Source organism: Microcaecilia unicolor, chromosome 13, assembly GCF_901765095.1.
Source record: "Microcaecilia unicolor chromosome 13, aMicUni1.1, whole genome shotgun sequence".
Taxonomy (NCBI): Eukaryota; Metazoa; Chordata; class Amphibia; order Gymnophiona; family Siphonopidae; genus Microcaecilia; species Microcaecilia unicolor.
Window position 1 is genome coordinate 80,175,681 of NC_044043.1, and position 23,253 is coordinate 80,198,933.

The 23,253-nt window shown below is 41.5% G+C and overlaps 1 protein-coding gene across 1 annotated transcript in view; it reads left to right on the top strand.

Annotated features, from left to right (window-relative positions):
- The window catches only part of LOC115482408 (adherens junction-associated protein 1-like), a 192,383-nt gene extending 178,172 nt beyond the window's left edge, over nucleotides 1–14,211 (top strand). Inside the window, exons 4-5 of the mRNA XM_030222155.1 lie at nucleotides 11,588–11,830; nucleotides 14,142–14,211. Of these exons, the coding sequence (XP_030078015.1) occupies nucleotides 11,588–11,830; nucleotides 14,142–14,211 (313 nt within the window). The remainder of the gene's footprint in view (nucleotides 1–11,587; nucleotides 11,831–14,141) is intronic.
- The last annotated feature ends 9,042 nt before the right edge of the window (nucleotides 14,212–23,253 follow it).

The window sequence follows — 23,253 nt, forward strand, 5'->3', positions numbered from 1 at the left end:
AGATCCAAACCATGAAGAAATTTCAAGGGGGTGTGGTTTAGGCATTGCTTGGGAGAAACTAAAATCTACATATGTATTCCCTGGCTTACAAAGGGAATTTATGTTTGTGAAGAAACATTTCCACATTGGGATTTACGCCAGTTCCGAGGCGCACGCTTAGGCGTTTAAAAGGTGTTTGTTTGTGCCAGAGTTTTATATGAGCGAATAAGGGAGTGATTGTGCTTAATCCCATTCAGTTTATTTCCATCCCCAAAATGAAATCAAATTAAAACTTAATTAGTTGCACCTACATGTGTAGGTTTATAAATTGAGGCATCTACATGTGTAAGTGGTGCAACGTACATGTGGAAGTTGCTGAATTGCTGCCTCCACGTGTAACTGCCCACACCTCCATGTGGAAGCTGCCAGGTTCATGTCCTTCATTTTTTCCAGCATGTATGTTTCTAAAATGGCTCCCACTATACATCCCAGCAAATAAACATGCATTCCTGCCAGTATTTTAGAAAAAGGTTCTGTATTCGCAGAGTCATTTCTAAAATACGCACCTCAACTGAGTACGTTTTGACTTGGACATCTCAATTCTGATCTCTACATTCTATATATATAATGGGGCTCAAAAGTATATTAACTATCATCATTTCTATTGGCACCCTCTTCTTCTTCTTCTTCTTAGTTCCTTTCATGCATCTTTGCACATCGGGCAACAAGCTTTCTCCATCTGTCTTGGTCGGCCACGATGGCTTCCATCTTCTCCCAGGTAGTGCCTCCATTGCATAGATTCCTCTTGAGTGTGCTTCTCCAGGTCAGTTTCAGTCTTCTTCTCGATCTGCCGGCTGGTCTTCATTTTAGTACCACTTTGGGTTGGCTCCTCAACATTGTCATATTTTAAATTCATAAATTCATCTAGTAAAGTGAAAGGAGTATCTGGTACTAAACATGTAGGCTTCAAGAGATAGAAGATACAAAACACTTACCCTTGTTCATTAATGCGATGATAGATTTTCCAGTATAATTTAATTTGTAGTCTAATTAATTGAGGAATATCCTAAATATAATTTGAAGGCTTTTAAGGCAATTATGTCAAAATTGTGAATCAATTTTCAGTGCTGTGATTTAGATATTAGAAGTATAACATCTGAACTGTCAAGAAAAAAAAAATGGATAATTTATTTCTTTGTTCTATTGTGACTTTTGCAAACACAGATTTTTGAAAAGGAATTTATCTACATTTCATTACACTTTGATGGCAAAACAGTTAAAGTCTTTGGTTAAGGATTCAACTTTTTTTTTTCCAAAAGTTGATTTATGGCAAAAGACATTAATGCACAATTATAGAGGGGGATTTTAGAAAGGATGTACACATCAGAATTGAGACATTCAAGTCGGGACATAGCTCCGCTAGTATTGTAGAACAAGATCTGTCGATGTAGAGCTTGTTCTAAAACACTTGCAGGAATGGATATGTATATGCCATTATGTGCGATGGGAGCATCCATTATACAAGCAGCAATGTCTAAACTATCAATAGGGTCAACATGGTAACATATATATGTTAGTAATTTAGAACATTACATGTGTATGTCAGCCATTTTAGTAACATAGGTGTCTTTGTTTTCTGACACTATCAGAGTACCCAATATCTTTTGCCAGTATCTCTTTCAGAGTGGGACAAAAACACTGGGGGATTAAGGGTGTGACCTCTGACCTAGATTTCCACGGGAGCAGTTATAAATCCCAACGTTCATGTCAGCAATCATAAATGTGCATCCCCCTTCTGACATGGGGAATGCATGTATATCCTTTTGCCCTATCCTAGTCCTACCCATATCATGGCCAGACCACTCTTCCTAGCCACATGTACATATGCAATACATACATCTAAATGCCAGTTTCTATATACCAAAAATGCTGATAGGGCTTCTAAACTGACCTCCTATAATGACAGTGGAATTAATCATTAAGACCATTTTGCCATTCCTCAATTCCACACAAAATGTTTCAAGACACGATTTACACAGCAGGCCAATACCATTTACATGTGTGTGATTGTATCTTAAGAAGTCAGCTGACTTTCCATGGCCAAGGACCAATGACTGAAAAAATGGTGAGAATCCATTTCAGTCCCCAAGTAACTATGGGCAATCTTGACTACTTAATGTTCTGCAGATTGCTGGGGTGGGAACCCAAAACCTTCTGCAGGTTGGCTAACAAATATCAAGAATGTAAACAAACATACCCCCAGCTTGCTGGACCCTAACTCTGGATGCAATTAATGAAACAATGACAATATTGCAGAATTGATTTGGAGAACGTTGGTTGCAGCATTATTAAGCTGACATTTTCTTCTATCCTGTGTGCACAAGCCTATGCATTCGTTAACTCATACTTGTTCCCAGGCTTACCTCCTGGCTAGCAGAGCCTGTTGTGCTGACGTTGTGAAGGCATTGGCTCACCAAGTGGCCTTCTTTTATTCAAGCAAGTCCATAGCCCTCCAGGTCACTACCTTCCTTCTAGGGTGTAGGAAAAGAGAGAGTGGTTATAAGTTCAAGAACTCAGTGGAGCACATAGGCTTTGTATTGAGTAATCACAGAGAGTTGTAGTAAACATTATTTCACCTCAACCCCAGTCCTCACAAGCTTGGACACTACTGGCCTAAGGGAGGTGCTGAACCCAGAAGCTAGGACAACAAGGGAGGGGCACACAGGACGGTGCAACTAGGTACTTGAGATTGGCATTACCATCCAGATGAGGCCCAGCTTGGAGGGGAATCTAGTTTACCAGGGGTACCCTTCTACATGTGGTACACCTTTGTATTTAATCAGTATCAATATGATCAGATTGAGCACATTTGAGAAAGTTATTTTCAGTCAATGCATAAGACGGCTTTGGAATTTGTTGCCATAGGATGTGGTCAAGCCCAGTAGTATAGTTGGGTTTTAAAAAAAGGTTTTGATAAATTTCTGGAGGACAGGTTTATCAATAATTATGAATCATCTGGGAGATGAACTGTATAATAGGGATAGGCTGTCTTTCCATATCCAATGTCATTTCATGTCATTACAAAATAAAAAACAAACAGAAAAAACACATTTCATACTTTGTCATTCATCGATAATAGCACACTCTATGTTGAAAGAAGGTTGCAGTCTTTCCCAGTGCATGCATGAACTAATGCATATGTGCAAACAAGTGCAGATGTAACTCCGTGTGCACTCATGCATATCCTCTCAGGGAAAGAGTGCACCTTCTCTGAAATAGTGCATCCTCTTTCCATATAGGGCCACATTGAGGTCTACAAGACCAGTGCCAAAAAAATGCACTTAGCTCAATTCTGTAATTGGTATGCGTCCTTAATAGAATTGTGCTTAGCACAAAACTGTGCCTAAATGTAAGTGTCTGGAATTAGGCCTGCATTTAGGTGTGATTCTATATGTATATGTGCAAACTTTGGGACCACCTCCAGAACACCCCCAGAATGCCCCTAACTTTGCCCCCCCCCCCATATAGTTACGCATGATTGAAGTTAGGTGTACATCAGATCATAGGCGCATATCTGATGTGCACCTAACTCCCAATTAAGACCAATTAGTGCTGATAATTGGCAACTAACAAAAAGACAAAATGGCCAAATGAAAATGAATAAAACAATAATTCCTGGAAATGACACGGGGAAACAACACAAAACAAAAATTTTCTAGTTGCCCAGCTCTATTAAGTAACTGAGAATGGACCTGTCAATTAGGATCTGGTGGATACTTCTTCCAAGGAAACTGGACTGGACTCTGTAAGAGACAGAATGCTGGGTTTAATGGACCTTATTTCTTATGTTCTTATTTAGATCATGGTATTTATGGTTTCTAAGATGTAATCCATGAATTTAGGATATACAGTGCAAGGGTCTGGGACAAAAGAAATACATGCAGTTAACCAGAGCGTGCACTTAACCGCTGTGACCCAAAGAAGTTTGACATCTGATAAACATATGTACAGTACTGTTTATTATATGTACAGTATACAGTCTCTGTTAAAACGTTATACAGTCTCCGTTAACTGACGTTAGGCTTACTTGAAGTAATCAGTCATAGTCCTCTGTACACTCTTGTGTCTGTGAGTTCCATAGACTACGTCTGCCAGACGGTAAAAACTGTCATAGCACTGACATCAAATGGCCTCCAGATAGGCCCACACGGTGTTGAGACTCTCGAGTGCTCTTGAAAAAGTGACAGGAGTTTGTTGAATTCCGTCAGCATGTGCCTCGCTGCTCATTTCATCTTCTGTTTCATCAGCAGCAGTTGCCTGCATGTAGGCGCATATCTGGACATCAGTGCTGTCATCAGCTGTTTGTAGATCGTAATCAACAGCTACGTAGTAATGAAACTCCTCTTCAGTAACACCGGCTGGGATGTCAATAGCCTGTTCATATGACGCGTTTGCAACAGCTGCATCTGTTTCGTCCCTCTCCACATCCCTAACAAAGCTTGCCCGCTTGTAGCAGTTCACAATGGTTGCCTGTGTAACATGATTCCAGGCTTCTTTCTACATATGTAGGGATTCCAACAGTGATAGATTACGAGCCAGTTCAACAGCATGTTTATCCTTGCCAGACTGGTCATCCATAACGCTCATCAGACGACGTAACACAAGAGCCTGATAATGTTGTTTGAAATTGGCTATTATGCCCTGATCCATAGGCGGAATCAGAGAGGTAGTGTTTGGTGGCAGGAAGACCACCTTGACGTTAGACAGCCTGACATCATCACTATGTGCAGCACAATTATCACAAAGCAACAAAATCTGACGCTTTTGTGCCCGCATTCTAGTGTCTAACCTCTTTAGCCACTGCTTCCAAATTTCCCAAGTCATCCATAAATTTGTGTTAGCCTTGTATGACACAGGAAGTCGCTTAACATTCTTGAAGCAACAGAGCTGTTTGCTCTTTCGAATGACGAGTGGTTCCAACTTCTCACTCCCATTCATATTGCAGCAAAGGAGGATCGTCAGTCGGTCCTTTGACGTTTTACTTCCTGTAGTTTCGGCTTGTTTGAATGCAAGTATTCCATCTGGAATCGCTCACAAGTAGACACCGTTTTCGTCAGCATTGAAAATGTCATGAGGTGCAAACTCGTTCAAGATGGTAGGAAGAAACAACCCAATTTTCAGCACCAAAGTCATCAGCGTCTTGTTTTTCACCATGCTGTTTCTTGAATTATATGTTGTTCCTCTCCTTCCATCTTTCCAACCATCCAACAGTGGCTTTGAATTCAGTTAGTCCAAGACTTTCAGCTAACGCATTAGCTTTCTCCATAAGCAGTGGACCACTGACAGGAAACTGTCTGCTCCTGACTTCAGAAAACCATCGAAGAAGAGCATCTTCTACCTTCACAGCTTTTCCCGTCCGTTTTCATTTCCGGTGTGGATTTGTATTGTTTTGCCAGTCTTCCAGAAGCTGATCTTTCTGCTTCAAGATAAGTGAAATTTGACTGGGATTGACACCATATTCTTTAGCAATAGATGCTTGACTTTGTTTTCTAATTTTCTAAGTACTTCTATTCATTCAGCCAGTGTTAAAGTCTTACAGTTGCACGACGACTCCAGTGTACACTCGAACAACATTCTTTCACTTCTTCTGCCTGTTGCAGTTAACCAACAAGATTTCAAATTTACCGCCCCTTTGTCAAGCGCCAATCGGCTTCCATATTCCACACGTGCGCTTATGCGGAGGCTTTCCTGCAGAGGAGAGGTCTTAAACCATGCATATAAGCAAATCTTGCACTTATCAGTGGTGCACTAAACTGAAGTTTGTCCCCATAGAAATTGATGGCGCCAAAAACGGGACCGAAATACAGCGTGCAGTTAAACAGAGCATGCGCTTATCTGATGTGCAGTTAAATGGAGTGCACTGTATACTTATATACCCTTGTGGGATGTTAGAATATTGTACAAGATACGCAGAAGTTCAGCAAACACTGATGACTCAATAACAGCAGCACCAATCATCACTTTTTTTTAAATGCCAGCTGCAGAGATTAAAAACACACACACACACACACACACACACACACACACACACACACACACACACACACACAACACGCACACACACACAACTGGATATTCAACATCTCTATTTGGTTGGAACTTATCTGGATAGTGGCAGTTATCAGTCTCCTATCTGGATAACTTATCCAGATAATTTAGCACAGGTTTTATCTGTCTTAAGTTGTCCAGATAACAGACAGAATATTGCTCTGTTATGCTGCATCTCCTGCGCTGTCTGGATAGTGCAGCGTATTACTATGTAAAAACAAGAATGCAGTTTGCTGTGTACATACTGCAAGTCAAGTTATAGGCATTAAGTGATGGTAAAACCCAAGCCAAAAGCTGGGGTTATTTTACCATGCTCAAATTCAAATGAGAATTGCTTAGACCAATACGGCAATATATAAGATCCAGCTAACTTGACAGTGTAATCTCCGTTTAAAAGTCTTATTACCAGAGCACCATTTCGTATTCATTATTCACATTTTATTTCTTCACTTTTTATAAAGTTAGTTTTTAAAGTTAATTTTTAAAAACATAATTTTCTGGGGGAAAGGACCTCCAGAAACCATAAGAACATAAGAGTAGCCATACTGGATCAGACCAATGGTCCATCTAGCCCAGTATCCTGTTTCCATCAGAGGCCAAGCCAGGTCACAAGTACCTGGCAGAAACCCAAACTGTGGCAACATTCCATGCTACAAATCCCAGGTTAAGCATGTCTGTCTAAATAGCAGATATTAAAATTTTTCCTGCAGAACAATAATTTCTTCAGTATCTGCCAGCATATCATGGAAAAAAATGGCTCTGCATACATTAGAATTATGAGTAGTGAAGGTGAGATGGGAGTCCACAATCACACCCAAATAATGGAAGGACTCTACAGACTGAATAGTTGCCCTGAACAAATTTAAAGCAGATGTTTGGATGTGTGATACCTCCCATGAACCAAGAAGCAACCATCATGTCCTTATTCAATTTGAGTTTATGACAAACCAACCAGTCTGAGACAGAATCTAAACAATCCTGAAGAGGACTGATATCAAGAGCAAAAGGGTTGGTCAGGAAGAGTAAAAGAATATGATTTGTATAGATATGACAAGAGATACCAAAAGATTGAATAATGGAAGCAAGAGGACCGAGGAAGAGATTGAACAGAAGGGGTGACAATTTTGATTCCTGAGGAACTCCACAGTGTAAGGAACACAAGGACAAGGTAGAAGCGGCAGTTATGACTGTATAAGAATGATCAGAAAGAAAAGAAGTGAACATTTCCAGAAAAACCAAGGGAGGAAAGGTGTGAGAGAAGCAGTGAATGATTAACTAAATCAAACACTGTAATGAGGTCCATGGAGACTGCAAGAATGACTCAATGTTTATCTAGATGGGAATAGATCTCACTGAGAAGGACTGCCAAAACTGTTTCTGTACTAAAATGAGTCCAGAATCCAGATTGCCCTGGGGTGAAGAGCAAGACATTTTTCTACAAAATAGGAAGCTTGGATGAAGACAGTCTTCTCTGACACCTTTAACAGAAAGCAGAGGTTTGAGACTGGATGGTAATTAGCTGGGGTGTGCAGGTCTAAAGATGGTTTCTTCAAAAGAGGATGTATCAGGACTGTTTTCCAGATGAATGGAACTTGACTAGATGATATAGTATTTATTACAGAATGTGGGACAAAAGACCTAATCAGGACACTTCAACCATGAAGATGGTCATGGTTCAAGTGAATGGAAAGTGGTCCTCATGGAATTCAAAGTTTTGGTAAGAGAAAATAAAGTTTGTGGCTGGAAAGCAGACTAAGAAGGGATTCCAATGGATGGTGAGGCTGATGGAAGTGTGGGAGCAGGATTAGGTATGGGAGGAGAAGCTGGAGCTGATTGAAGTAGTGAGAGTAGATAACTTAGGAGTTTAGAAATTTTAGAAGAGAAATAAAGAGTGTCTCAGCAGATGGCCCTGTAGGAGGGGAAGAGACATAGCTTGGAGAAGTCAGGTTCTAGAAAACTGAATAAAGTTCCCTAGAGGAATTTGAGGCATTTAAAAAAAATTGGTTAGAAAAATAGAGACCTTCAGCTTTCCTACAATAGTAATTATGATCTTTCAGTTCAGCTTTATAGCAAGCAAGATTTAAAGGAGTTTTGGAATTTCTCCAGCATCTTTCTGCTTGCCACAGTTGCTGTTTCAGAAGTTGGAGACCACTATGGAACTAAGGGTTTCTTTTTCATTGAGCCAAGGAAGACAGGGTGAGTTTTAAAGGGGCAACTTGATCTAGAGCCCTAAAAAGACTAGAACACAGGCATATTGCTTGCTCCTCTAAACCTGGGGAATTGTAGTCAGGAGGGAAATAAAAAATAGAGGGAGATAACTTGGATCAATCTGAGCCAAAAACGTAGACATCACAGGGGAAAACAGAGGTGAGAGAGTGAGCCATGGGTTTAATAGCCATAGAAAAACATATTAAGAAATGATCAGACCAGGGGATATGAAGGGAGGATAAATTTGAGAGGGGAAAATGAAAATTTGTGGGGGACAATACAAGGTAAATCGTGTGGCCACATTGATGGTAGGGAAGGTCACCCATTGTAGAAGGTCAGGACCAGAGAGATGGGATAGGAAGTTCTTAGCCCAAGTTTGTTCAGGGGTACAAACATGAACATTGAAATCACCAAGCATCAGAGAATTAGGGTAACATATGATGGCCTCAGTTAAAGCTTAGGAGCAAGAGTCCCTCTGAAACTGGGTCATTGATGGGGGACAGTAATAAATGAGAAGGGTGAGGGGAGAGAGAGCATCAATTCTGACGACCAAGACATCAGCATAATTCCGCAACCTGAAGGGCAGAGAAGTAGAAGATAGTGAGACCGCCACTGACCTTACAGAGTCTGGAAAGGGAGACAACATTGAACCCTGGATGAAGGCATTCATAGAGGTGGCTCTCATCATTTTTAATCCAAGTTTCAGTGCAACACAAGATGTCTAAGTGAGAAGAAACAAAAAAATTCCTTATTAGGGATGCTTTCAAACATAACAATCTACAATTAAGTAGCCCAACAGAGAGATGTAAATCAGGGGCACAACCCTCATGTGTATAGGGTACTGGGGAAATATAACGTACCTGAGGTAAGGGATGAGGATTAAAAAGTGAATCATGCCAATTGCTGACAGGGATAGGAAAAATCTGGATCGATGAGAACGACTCTGTAGATGCAGACTGACCTCCAGTCAGGAGACGGGAAATGAGTAACAGTAAACAAAGGGTTGTACTGAGAGTGGGTGTCATAGCAATAATGGAGAACTACTGAAATACCTTGAAATGGAAAATGTATTGGCACGTGCTGTCATCCAACTGAACACCACGGAAACTGCAGCTGAAATAGCATTGCATAATATTGTACAATGGCTAGCTGTTATAACAGGTTGCCTAGATAGGACCTCCAAGTAGGCATCTATTTCTGGCAATTTTATAAAGACAACATAGGCACCTGTAGGAGGACGCCTGTGTTGTCTTCATAAAAAAGCCTCGCAGCCTCACAAACCCTGCAACAAGTATAGGTAGATGCATTTGGGTAGGTTAAACAGCTGCTTTGGAGCTGATATAAATTTGCATACACTACATAAAAAACAAAGATTTATAGGAGGGATCAAATTTGTTCATTCACATGGACTATATTCTTATCCCCCAACTTGTGAGTATATCCAGTCTTGATAATTCAAAAAATGCATAAATGGGAGGAAAACCAGCAATGGAGTTCTTGCTGTCATCATGAGCTGAAAACACCTCCCATAATGCAAACATCTTTAATTAAATGTTTATTAAACTTATTAATATACTTAACTTAAGTGCTGTGATGCCTTCTGCAACTGTTCCATGGCTGATGGTGGCCAGCATTTCGATTTGCTACATCAGGATCCATGGAGCAAATGCGGAACTCCAAACTCATGGTGTTCATATTTGGATATGCTCACAAGTTGGGGGATACAATTGCGTGCCTCAAGTATGTGCAAAACATGTATTTTATAAGATACATGAGTACATCATGACTCCACCCAGGTTCCATCCGTTCCCTTCCATCGAACACACCTACAGTTTGCATAAAAGTAGGTGCAAATATTCTCTGCATCTACTTTATTCACCCATAACTGTTGGGGAAATTTAATGAAAGCCCTCTTGTGTGGGTAAAACAGTTTACCCATGGAAAAAAGAATTATAGAATTAGCCAAAGGTGATTCTGTAACAGGATGCCTAGGATAACATAGTAACATAACATAGTAGATGACGGCAGAAAAAGACCTGCACGGTCCATCCAGTCTGCCCAACAAGATAACTCATATGTGCTACTTTTTGTGTATACCCTACTTTGATTTGTACCTGTGCTCTTCAGGGCACAGACCGTATAAGTCTGCCCAGCACTATCCCCGCCTCCCAACCACCAGCCCCACCTCCCAACCACCGGCTCTGGCACAGACCGTATAAGTCTGCCCAGCACGTAAACAGGTGCTTATTCCAAGGTGCCTAACTTTCTTTATACAATATTAGCACAAGTGGCAGAAAGCACGCTTATGTTTATGGTGCAAAAAAGCAATTGCAACAATTTTTCAGGAGGGCTTTACTAATCCGTTGCATAAACAACCTCCAATGTAGCTCAAATATACCATAGACCTCAGCGGTGCCACTCACTGGATATTGATTTTAGACCAATGAAAATGATGCACCCACCTCCTCATCGGTCCTTAGTATAAAGGTTTTCTTAATGTTTTCAAAAATACTCTTCTCAGGATGAATTCATTATCAGTCAATCGGGGGATTATTTAATCTGACATAGACTATGTTTAGCCCTGGAGCTGTTTCGAGGAACACCCCCTAATTTAAACGGTGTCGGCATTTCTCAGCCCCTTGCACATACAGCTCATCCTGAGATGAGTATTCCAGCTATGTCAACTTTATTATGCTTGAATTGTTTGGAAATGTGAATAAACCGGAATAGAGTTGAAAAACGTTTTTGAAAAAAACCCTTTATACTATGAACCAATGAGGAGGTAGGTGCATAATTCTCACTGGTCTAAAATCAATATCCAGTGCGTGGCACCTCTGAAATCTATGGTATTTTCGAACTACATTGGAGGTAGTTTATGCAATATATTTGTGGTCAAACACGTCTACCAGCTTCACACTTTGACGTTAGCTAGAAGGTATGTAAATGATAGGATTGTATAGTTTGTGCTTATGTGCATCCTCCATCTATGCTCCGCCCAAACTTCACACCTATGCAAAGCACACTCCAAAACATGCCTCCACATCAACCAGCAAAGTAAATGCTCAAAAACATGGTGTTTACTTTTCCGCTAGTCAGTATTCTATAAGAGGTCATTAACTTATGTTCCTGTTGCTTAAACTAGGTATCTCCTTAAAGAATTGTCCCATAACACATGCAGGGCCTTGTCAACAAGATTTTTTCCCATAGACACATAATTATAGGAGAAAAGACCTCAGAGAATGAAGCACTATTTCTTTGAAACATTTCAGATATTTTTCCATTTCTTTCTTAGTTGTGCACAAAGTGGGAACACCAGACGAAACAGCCATCAGCGCAAAATTAACCAGCAGGAAGAAAGCTGCCAGAACTTGACCGATTTCACCACCGCCCGCGTGCCAAGTAACATGGACATATTCACAGCCTACAACGAAACACTGCAGTGCTCTCATGAATGTGTAAGAACACCAGTGCCAGTCTACACTGACGAGTCGTTGTCTCAGCCTGGCGTCTACAAGACCACATTCAATGGAAACAGGTAAGAACGTGCTCTTCGTCCATAATACCTGTAGCAGCTGTTGTGCATTGAAGTCTGAGTTACGTTTTGTTGCTGCTGTTGTTTTTGTTGTTGCAATTTGCGATTGTTCCTGGAGAAAACATGCCATGTGTTTGACTTCTGTGGGCTGTTATGATACCCTCTCACATTATCTTGTCTTGTGCCAAAACTAACGTTAAAGATGTGTGAACTAGAGACTTCAGAATTTCTAGTGAAGGAAACGTCTGTCTCATCGTGGAAGGAGGCCCTTTGGTCTTTATGTATGTTATTTCTTTCAGTTGTACGTAACGTTTTGGATCACATTGTTGGACATATATTAAGTTAGCAGCTGCCCAAAGGTCAATTGGCTTGTTCTTGTGCCCTGCCACTCTTAAAAGTGCCTGGCATCATGATCAATTTTATGTCTTAGAAAAGCTGGAATTTGATTATTTTGGAACCAAAATAAGAAGTTATCAGTACTTCATACACTAAAAATAATTATGTACAAGCTTGGAAGCCAATATCTTGACAACATCAAATTATCTCGAAAATATTGCTTGCTTGTAGCAAAACAATAGATGTGGTATCAGTTAGGTTTCAGACACTGACTTGATGGTGTCCTGTGTTGTCTATACACAGCACAGTATGAAAGTTTATATCATTATTCTAGTATCCAGTGACGATAGGAGACAGGTATTCCCTTCACCAACCTTATTATATTATCCGAGGAATGACTGGGCATAAATGCTCCATGTTGCTAGTGCTGAACATTGTAAAAGTTAACATTACATTAAGAGCTGAATAGATATAGAATGAGGATCTTGGAAGCAATGTAAGTGACCTAGCTGAAAAACAGTGCATGAAAAGACTACTTTATTGCTATCCTTTTTAACTACAAAGGGTAACTGAGTACTCAGTAATGATTGATACGGAGACTTACCAGTAACTAACCAAAGAATCCATAAGTAATTTAATGAAATAGCCAAGAGATTAGCTCTTTATTATATATTACAATATAAGCAAATATTAATACATTTCAGATGTTGTTTGCAAATTATTTTTGTAGCAGCTATTATAGCCTGGGTTTCTTACATAATTGGTAGACACAAATTGGCAAGGATTTTCAAACCATTTCATTAAGTGTATGTATACGTTAGTTCTGATGTGAACCTCAGCCAACCAACGCTGGGGTACAATTGGGCTGTTCTAGTTTCTTCTGTTTCTCCCTGTCTTGTCTGTGCATTGTGCTACTCATCCCTGTCTTGTCTGCACTGCCATCAGTACTCCGCATTGACATAATGAGCATTGGTTGGAAAGGGGTTCATTGCTTTCATCTCAAGGTAATGCTTTGTTGGAATTCATTGACCTCCCAACAAATGAACCTGAATGCATTAAAACAAAACTTCAGTTTCACTGCAAAGGTACACAGTTCCAGCCTTGAAGGGTAGGGTACAGCAGTTCCCTGTTGAATCGTCTTCTAAGCATATGGATACACCCTAAGGACTCAATTCTATTTACGACACCTTAAAAATCGGCGCTGAAAATATATATGCCGTGAGTGTATTCTGTAAGCCACACCTGGAATTAGGCGTGGTTTATAGAATACGCTTAGCCAGATTATAGACTATGCTGGTGGCCATTCCTGTGCCTAAATTTAGGTGTGTCCATTTAAGCCAAAGGAAAAACTTGGTGTAAATACCAGTGGCTAAGTTAGTCACAGAGTAGGTATATTCTATAACCGTGCGCATAGATTTTGGAATGCCCACGGTCCTTCCATGGCCATGTCCCCTTTTTGGCAGCACACATTAGAATTTACGTGTGCCATGTTACAGAATATGCCTAGCAAGTTGTGCATGTAAATTCTAATTAATGCCAATTAGTATCAATAATTGCTTGTAATGTGGCAATTATCGGTGCTGATAGACTTGTTAAAAGTAATTAAATTGTGCATGCAAATCCAGAATATGACCGGATTTCCACGCGCAATTTCGATAGTCAATATTGAGGGTACTCAAGCACCCACAGAGCTGGCATGCCTAAAATATAAAACCAAATAGTAGTATAGACTATATAGCATAATCTCTCTAAATTAACTTGAATACTGAATACTCTTTATCAAATTTTTATTTTTTTTTGTTTTCTGGGGAAACAACCAACATGGAGGAACAAAAAGAGGTCAAAACCCCAATTGAAAGCATTATTTTAGAGATTTTTTTTTCCTCTAAAGAGCTGATTTTTGCAGCAGGCCTGACAAGGCTTGCTTGTTGTGTGTTACCTACCAGCACGCGCAAGCCCATGTTTCTGCTCGCTGCAGACCCTCTTCTGATCGGCATCTAATTCCTGTGGCCTTTGTGTCTGAGAAATGGTTTGAAATCTCCTGCTGACTGGCCGAAGTCTGTTTTACTTCCTGAGGGCAGGGCAGACGCCATGTTTCTATTTCCCGGTACGTACTACTCTTCCGTAATGTTTTCCAGCCACACCCCACATAGTTATATGAATGGTTTCTTTGTAGAAAATGGATTCTGCCATTATATTGCAGTGGAACCCTCTTCTGTTGAGTTCTGCATTCACTCAAGTCCCATTTCCAAATGGAGGAGGAACTCCGAAAACCAGATTAAAACAAACTTGGCTACACAGATGGGCACATTGCTTGTACCATAAATAAACTTTAATCTTCTATTGTTATGATATAAATGCATTAAGGCAATTTTGCATCTTAAAAATCAAGAAGGAGCTATCTAAATGCGCGTATAGATATGTTTCTCACTGGTCTGGACATCACATAAGTTTTAGGTATACATTGCAGCAGCTGATAAGGTGCACAATTATGGGGAAAAGGTTCACTTTAACAGGGTATTTGCCAAGCTTATTCTGCAGCTTAGTGTACTCAAATCTTATTTTACTGTTGTATTGTGTTGATTTTGTAATTTTCTATGTTCTGCCAGATAATACCATTGTTTTAGAGGCCAATAGTGAACCCGCGGGAGTTAACCAGGTTGCCTGCCATGGACAGCAGTGAACCTGGAAATTCAATGTCAGGCCCATATCCGGTGACTGGCATTGAATTTCGGGGGGGGGGGGGGGGGGGGGTTGGCCACTATGCACATAGCTGGTTATTCTGATATCTGACTGGCTAAGTTATAGTGGCCAAAGATAGACCTGCTATTTATGCTTCTAAACTTAGCCAGCTAGCCAATGAATATTGGAGCCAACCGGCTATGTTGCGCAACATAGCCAGTGATCGGACTAGCCACTAATATTCAGATAGATATTTTATTTATTTAGATTTTACTCACACCTTTTCAGTAGTAGCTCAAGGTGAGTTACATTCAGGTACTCTGGATATTTCTCTGTCCCAGGAGGGCTCACGATCTAAGTTTGTACCTGAGGCAATGGTGGTGACTAGCCCAAGATCACAAGGAGCAGCAGTGGGATTTGAACCGGCCACCTCTGGATTGCAAGACTAGGCCACTCCTGCACTCCAGCTATCTCACGCTGAATATTAGCATTTAGCCAGTTTAAGGCTATTTAACTGTCCAGGAGCCGGTTAAATAGCCTTAATGTATAACAGTCAATTTTCATCTGAAATAAATTTAATACAACTGTCCTGTACTGCTAAGGCATTCAGATGGTCTGTAATCTTGTATTAACTCTATGCATCTATGCAATACATTGGAGAGTAACATGGCTGTATAGAAAACCTTCCTTGGTTTTATTTGCAGCATTCAGTGCTTTTAATAACCCATCTAGGGGCTCTTCTAGTAAAGAGTGTTAAGAATGGAGGAACTGCTTCAGTAAATGATGCCCAAATTTAGGTGCCAGAAAGATTCATGCTAAACTAGCTTTCTATAAAGGGCACTCCATACCAAGCACCCCTTATAGAGTAGAGCTTTGTGCCGATTCCCACATACAACTTTGGGCATGAGGACCTTATGTCTGCTGAAATCCACAAATTCTTTAACACTGTGTCTAAATTTCAGGAATGCCCCTGACCCTCCCATGGTCCTCCCAGGGCCATGCCCCCTTTTAGATGGTGCGAGAGATTTGAGCGCACAGCTTTATAGAATAGCATGTAGGCAGATGCATGTCAAAGTCCAAATTAGTGCCAATTAACACCAATAATTAATTAATGGCTCATGAACTAATTAATTTATATATGCATCTGTCCCTGCACACCCAAATTATTTATTTTTTTGTTACATTTGTACCCTGCGCTTTCCCACTCATGGCAGGCTCAGTGCGGCTTACATATTGTATACAGGTACTTATTTGTACCTGGGGCAATGGAGGGTTAAGTGACTTGCCCAGAGTCACAAGGAGCTGCCTGTGCCTGAAGTGGGAATTGAACTCAGTTCCTCAGTTCCCCAGGACCAAAGTCCACCACCCTAACCACTAGGCCATATATATAGGGTGACCAATATAGAATCCAGTGGTCAATGTGTGAATTAGCAAATGTTAATCACTTCTGCAGAAGCCTAGCACGGTGGTTTACCTATTAGCGTGCATTACATTCTGCAGGAAATGTGCTGGGGGCAGGAAATAGGAGGGGCATGGATGGAGAATTTGTGTGGGTAGCATGGAAAATAGAGAGTTGCATGGGGAAAGAAATTTCACCCATCCCTGCCCATCCCCAATAGAATCTAACCCATACCCACCTGTACCCACAAAGATCCATTCCATCACCACCTATCCCCACAATTAATCTCCTCCATCCCCACCCACGCCCGCTCGTAGCCCTCTGTTTCCGCCCAACCCCAACAACTTCCTGTAGTTTTTTGGATGGTATTCACTATTCAACCAATAAGTGTCCCAAGCCTCAGTCTGGTGTTCCAGCTGCCTCTCTAGGCATTCCAAGCCTCATTCTGGTGCTCCAACTGCATCTCTCTGTACGTGTCAAGCTTCATTCTGGTGCTCCAATTGCCTCGCTCAGTGCATTCCAAGCCTCATTCTGGAGTTACAAGAGATTTTGACTACACTCCTGCGGGAATCTCATGGCAATTTCGTTCATCCCCCTGGGGATCCCGTGGCAACTTCTTCCATACCAGCAGGAATCTTGCGTGTTCCATGGGATTCCCGCAATCCCCATTCCTGTGCAGCTCTCTAGTAGAAAAGATACCATGCACTGTCAAATGTGCTGTTAGTGCAGGATAACAGCATCTCCTCAAGATTAAGTGTCCACACTAATTATGAAGAATGTTAATGTGAAGTAATGAACATTTTAGCAGGGTAATTGCAGAGGATGGGCTGGGCATGTAATTAACAATTATTAAAAGGTTGGAAAAGATGAGTTTTCAAAGCTGTCCTAAAAAGAAAAGAAGATAACACTCTAAAACTTGTCACAAATATATTAAGAGGCCCTTTTATTAACTCGTGCTAAGATTTGCTGATAATATGGCTTAACACAGGATTTGCCCACGTGCAAATCTAAAGCAGCATTTTTCAACATTTTCATTTCAACTTTATTTTGCAGGTTAATGTTGTCATCAGCGCACGGTACCTTGTCTAGAGCTAACACATTACACTTTCTGCCTCTTATTTAAAAGGTGCTAAGTGCATCCATATTACCACTGCGTTAGCGCTGTGTTAGCCAGTTAGTGTATGTAAAGTGTAACGCACTAGCTGGCTAACGCATCTAAGCCCACTCTCCGCCCATACCGCATCCCCTCCCAAAAATGGTTTTGAAACTTCGCTAACACACATTAGCGCTTGGAAACAGGACAAATATCACAACATGCTGATTCTACAATGCTAACCGTGTATTAAGGGCTTAGGGGCCCTTTCACCAAGACGCATAGGCGCCTACACGCGTACAACGCATGTCAAATTAGAGCTACCGCGTAACCCGGGCGGTAATTCTATTTTCTACATGCATCCAAAAAGCGCAGCAGAAAATAATTTCTGTTTCCTACCAATGTGACGCTAACCGGGTGGTAATCGGCGATTACCGCCCAGTTAATGTGTGAGACCTTACCGCTAAGTCAATGGGTGGCGGTAAGGTCTCAGGCCCAAAATGGACGTGCGCTGATTTTTATCTTGCCGCGTGTCCATTTTCGGCAATAAAAGGCCTTTTACGCAGGCATGCTGAAAAATGGACCTGGGTGCGTCCAATGCATGCGTCTACACCAGTACAGGCCGTTTTTCAGCACACCATAGTAAAAGGACCCCTTAATGCCCTTTAGTTAAAAGGGCCCCTAAATTAGCCCAATAAAAAGATATGACCTACAACTTGGCAGTTTTCCATTATTTCCACGTATCCAAGTGGATTAATACAGCAATCACCATTCTATGCTCGGACTTTTCATAAAATCTATGAACAACATGTCTTAATTTCAAACATGGTTATAGCTACTGACAATCGGTAGTGTCTAGATCTACTGACTGCCCAATAGATCATTTTAGTACAACGTATTAGTGTTTTTAATTTACTTTCTTATAGATTACCTCCCTTCAATTCTGTTAGGGAGGTAAACCGACTTGCTCAAAAGTCATACTGAATGAGTGGAAGTTGACAGAAACTGGGCAGTTGGCACCTTAGCACTCTCCTTTCATGCCAAACCTTACACAACATATATCCACACTTGACAAGCTATCCGAGAAAAGAGTGGGAATTTATTATGGCCGCAGCATTCTACATCTTATATATGTAAATACATTCACAGTAGCAAGCAATTTCATTCATGTATACATCTTACAGTAATACTCAATCAGATATATTTTCTGCTCTGCCTGGGGCATATACCATCGACATGCCTAGGTGCTAACATCTAAGCTTTGCTCAGGGGATTGCCATAAATGTATCTTCCCCTTTGCAACCATTTACTCTCTTTCTTGAAACCTTCAGCCTCCCTATTCCATCCAAGTCTGAAGTAGGCACCATTGATCATCTTACTCTGGCACTGCCCCCCCCCCCCCCTTCTACAAGAGGGAAACTGCCCTTAGCCTTAGATGTCATCCATTTGTACATTTGAGCCAGAACTACCACCGGCGGATGCATTGGGCCGGCGGTAGTTCCAAGTTAGCATGTGGTAAGCCCGCATTGGGCTTACTGATGCTTTATAAAAGGGCCCCTCAGATCACTTGTGTGTGCATATACCTATGAATTTATTTATTTGTTACATTTGTACCCCATATTTTCCCACCTATTTGCACGCTCAATGTGGATCACATAGTGCCGTAAAGGCATTCGCCATATCCGGTAGAGAACAAATACAAGGTTATATTGTGGTCGGATAAGGTTGGTGTGTTTCACACACTGTGAAGGTCCAAGGGAGGGAAGGTTGTATATTGTCCAGTACGATCTTTGGTTTTGCTGTGTTGCCGGGTGTGGGGATTTACGTTGGATCGGTAGGGTAAGTCTTCTTGAACAGGTTGGTTTTTAATGATTTCCTGAAGTTTAGGTGGTCATTGATTGTTTTCACAGCTTTTGGGACTGCGTTCCATAGTTATGCGCTTATATAGGAGAAGCTGGATGCATAGGTTGTTTTGTATTTGAGTCCTTTGCAATTTGGGTAATGGAGGTTTAAGTATGTTCGTGATGATCCGGTACTGTTTCTGGGTGGTAGGTCTATGAGGTCTATCACGTATCCTGGGACAACGCCGTAGATGATTTTGTGGACAAGGGCGTAGATTTTGAAGATGATCCGTTCTTTGATTGGGAGCCACTGCACCTTTTCTCGGAGAGGTTTGGCATTTTCGAATTGTGTTTTACCAAATATCAGCCTAGCTGCTGTGTTTTATTAATATGCATGCAATTATTTGCACTCTTTAAAAAGATTTAGCAAACATAAAAGGGGGGGGGGGGGAAGAGGTTCAGTAAATGGCGCCCAAAGTTAGATTCTGGGATGATCCACACTACGCTAGGATTTCGCAAAGGGTGCTCTGTGGAGAGTAGTCTTTAAAGAATACTAGCTTAGCTCCCATCTCTTGCCTAACTTTGGGTATGAGCCATACACCTGCCAAAAGCTGGTATAAATGCTGGCGGCCAACTAATGACATTATTCTATAATATCATGCCTAAATCTTGGGGATGCCGTGACCCACCCATGCCCCTCCCATGGTCATGCCCCCTTTGGAGTTGTATGCAATGAATTATAGTATAGGGTGCAGAGCAGATCTGCACGTCACTGCTAATTATTGCCAATTAAGTGCTTGCTAACTCCAATAATTGATTGTTAGCGACTAATTAGCTAATTGGTTTGCGTGCAGATTTGTGATCAGCACCCAAATTTGCACACCTAACTTTGGGTGACCTATACAGAATCCAGCAGAAAATGTGCATTTAAAACCAATTTGAAAAAACACATAAAAATTGGGAAATTTTTGAAAGTAACAAAAGTAAACCAAACTTTTTTTAAGCCATGCACATCCCGTTTGACAACTTGGTCTTCTTTTTTCCCAGCCAGCTGTGTGAGTCTATTTATATCCTTTCTTGGTTAGAACATGTGACTTTGCATCCAGTCCTGTAGCACTGCTGTTTTTCAGTAACTTATCCCAATATGTGACCTTGACTGTCATTGAACTGCACTATAGAGGAACTTCAACACTGATATTAGCCCAATGCCCTTCCCTTGTATTAAAGAAGGCGGTATCTATAATTGGAGGAAAAGCAATTAAGATTAACTCAGTGACATTTTACTGTAGGGCAGGAATAGAAATTTTAACCATACATTCAAGTAAATTAACTGTTTAGTCTAAAAGTCCTATATGAATGAATCATATTCTTTCCAAATTAAATTTCTGACCTCCCTTTACTAAAACTTACTCAGAATAGACTGGGTAGCATTATAATTAGTTACGGAAAAGAGATAGGCCATTAGAATATCATTATGCAAAACGAGTAATACATATAAATATATTTAAACATATATAGATAGATATGAAATGGTCTTTTAAAGGGTAATTCTAGGACAGGGTATCTCTTAATGGCATTGGTTAATGGCAACTACTTTTCTGTATCTATTTATTTATTTATTGGGATTTGTTAATCGCCTTTATGAAGAGATTCACCCAGTGGCGTACCTAGCATACTTGACACCCGGGGCCGACCTCTTTTTAACACCCCCCTCTCTCTGTGCCTTTCCATTCAGCTGCGCGTGTGCATCTGCCCTTTCTCTCCCTTCCATGCAGCATATAACCCCTCTCTCTGCCCTGTTCCATCCAGCGTCTGCCCCTGTCCCTATTCATCCTTGTCTGCCCCCTCTCTGCCCCTTTCCATTCAGCTGTGCTTGTGCATCTGCCCTTTCTCTCTCTTCTATCCAGCGTATGCCCCTTCTCTCTGCCCCTTTCCATCCAGTGTCTGACCCTCTCCCTGCCCCTATCCCTTTTCATCCAGCATCTGCCCCTTTCCATCTAGAGTCTGCCCCCTCTCTGTCCCTTTCCATCTAGCCCTTTCCCGATCTTCTTTAAAAATGTATTTCCCTTCTCAGAGGGGCTCGGACGCAGCATCCATTCTTACAAGCTGCCTGTGGCTGCCCCGAAGCTTTCCCTCTCTGCTGTGATCCACCCCCACCCCCCCCCCCCCCCCACCCCGATGCAATTTCCTGTTTTTGCCTTGGGAGATCATGGCAGAGAGGGAAAACTTTGGGGACAGCCGGAGGCAACTTGCGAGGATGGCTGCCATGCCGGGGCCCCTCTGAGAAGGGAAATAAAAATGTTAAAGTAGACCAGGGGGATAAGGGGCATCCTCCTTAATTTCTGGCCTGGGCACCACCATGTTTAAAACCGGCCCTGCATACGCGTCTTGGGATCATGTCCAAATTTGGGCACCCAAATCTGGGCATCATATATAGAATCTGATGGAGAGTGTGTACTGTTAGCACCCAAACAACTTAATATGGCTTTTTCAAAACTGGAGAGATCACTGAATAACATAACCACTTTGGAAAATTCCCATCCACCAAAAATTAACAATTTGTCATACAAATTTTAGAGCATGTTGTTATGAATTAGCGCTTAGCATGCTGCGTCGTGACACCTAATTTGTGGTACTCATTATAGAATTGCCACCAAAATGGATACGATGTTATAACATCCGCTGGCCCTAACCCTCAGTTAAATCCCGGAACTCAATGATATCATCAAGGTGTCCATCTAGATCTTCATGATTGGTGAGCAGGCAGTGAGAATAATTAAGCTCTGGAACTCTTTTCTGGAGAATGTGGTAACAGTGGTTAGCATAGCTGGGTTTAAAAAAGGTTTGGACAAGTTCCTGGAGGAAAAGTCCGTAGTCTGCTATTGAGACAAACATGGGGAAGCTACTGCTTACCCTGGGATTTGTAGCATGGAATGCTGCCATGATTTTGGTTTTTTTCAGGTACTTGTGACCTAGCTTCGCCGCTCTTGGAAACAGGATACTGGGCTAGATAGACCATTGGTCTGACCCAGTATGGCTAATGTTCTTATGTGAGAATTGTGACTACTGAGAAAGGCTCCATATCAGACATGAACTTCAAAAAATGACCAGACCAGCCCACTCAATGACAAGCTGTATGTATGTATTATTTTCTGGACAAATTCCTCTTGCTCATCCCGCACACAGTCTGCATATAGACTCCCTGACCAGCTTTATAAATAAATGCATTGAAAGCTAGAAATTTGCCTTCCTTGTAAGTGTTCTAGCTGAAAAATGAATCATCAGTGTGAATGAGTTGTTTATACAGGGACAAAAATGCGTTACAAACAGTGCCTAAGAACAAAGGATAATGGGACACATTGTACTTTTGATGTGTGGCTTCCTTTGCAATTCAAGTGAAAAACTTTTAAGGGAGTGCTCACTGTAGCTCTAGCAATTGATGGCGTTACTAGGGAAGTGCAATTAGTTAGTGCACCTAAAAAAAATTAGGGTCTGATATTTAACATGGTTTAACAAGACAGGAGAGGCTCATTTCTGCTCAAACCATGCCGAGTGGGCTAGCCATTGATATTCTGCAGCATGAAAATGAGCAGTGGCCCTAAATATCAGCTCTGACCACCTCAGCAAATCCAAGCAGTGCCAGGGTGATCTGGGGACAGATTCATGATGGTCTTCTCACTGGTCTTCCGCTCAGCCATCTCTCTCCTCTCATATCTGTCCAAAATTCTGCGGCACGACTTGTTTTCCGCCAGAATTGTTATACCCACACTAGCCCGCTCCTCAAGTCATTTCACTGGCTCCCTGTCCGCTTCCGCATTCAGTTCAAACTTCTCATACTGACCTTTAAATGCATCCACTCTGCAGCCCCCCCCCCCCCATTACCTCTCCACTCTCATCTCTCCCTACATTCCTCCCCGTGAACCCCGCTCACTGGACAAATCTCACTTGTCATCCCCCTTCTCCTCCACTGCTAACTCCAGGCTTCGCTCCTTTTCTCTCGTGGCACCTTATGCCTGGAATAGACTTCCTGGACCTATACGTCTAGCTCCATCTCTACCTGTTTTCAAATCTATGC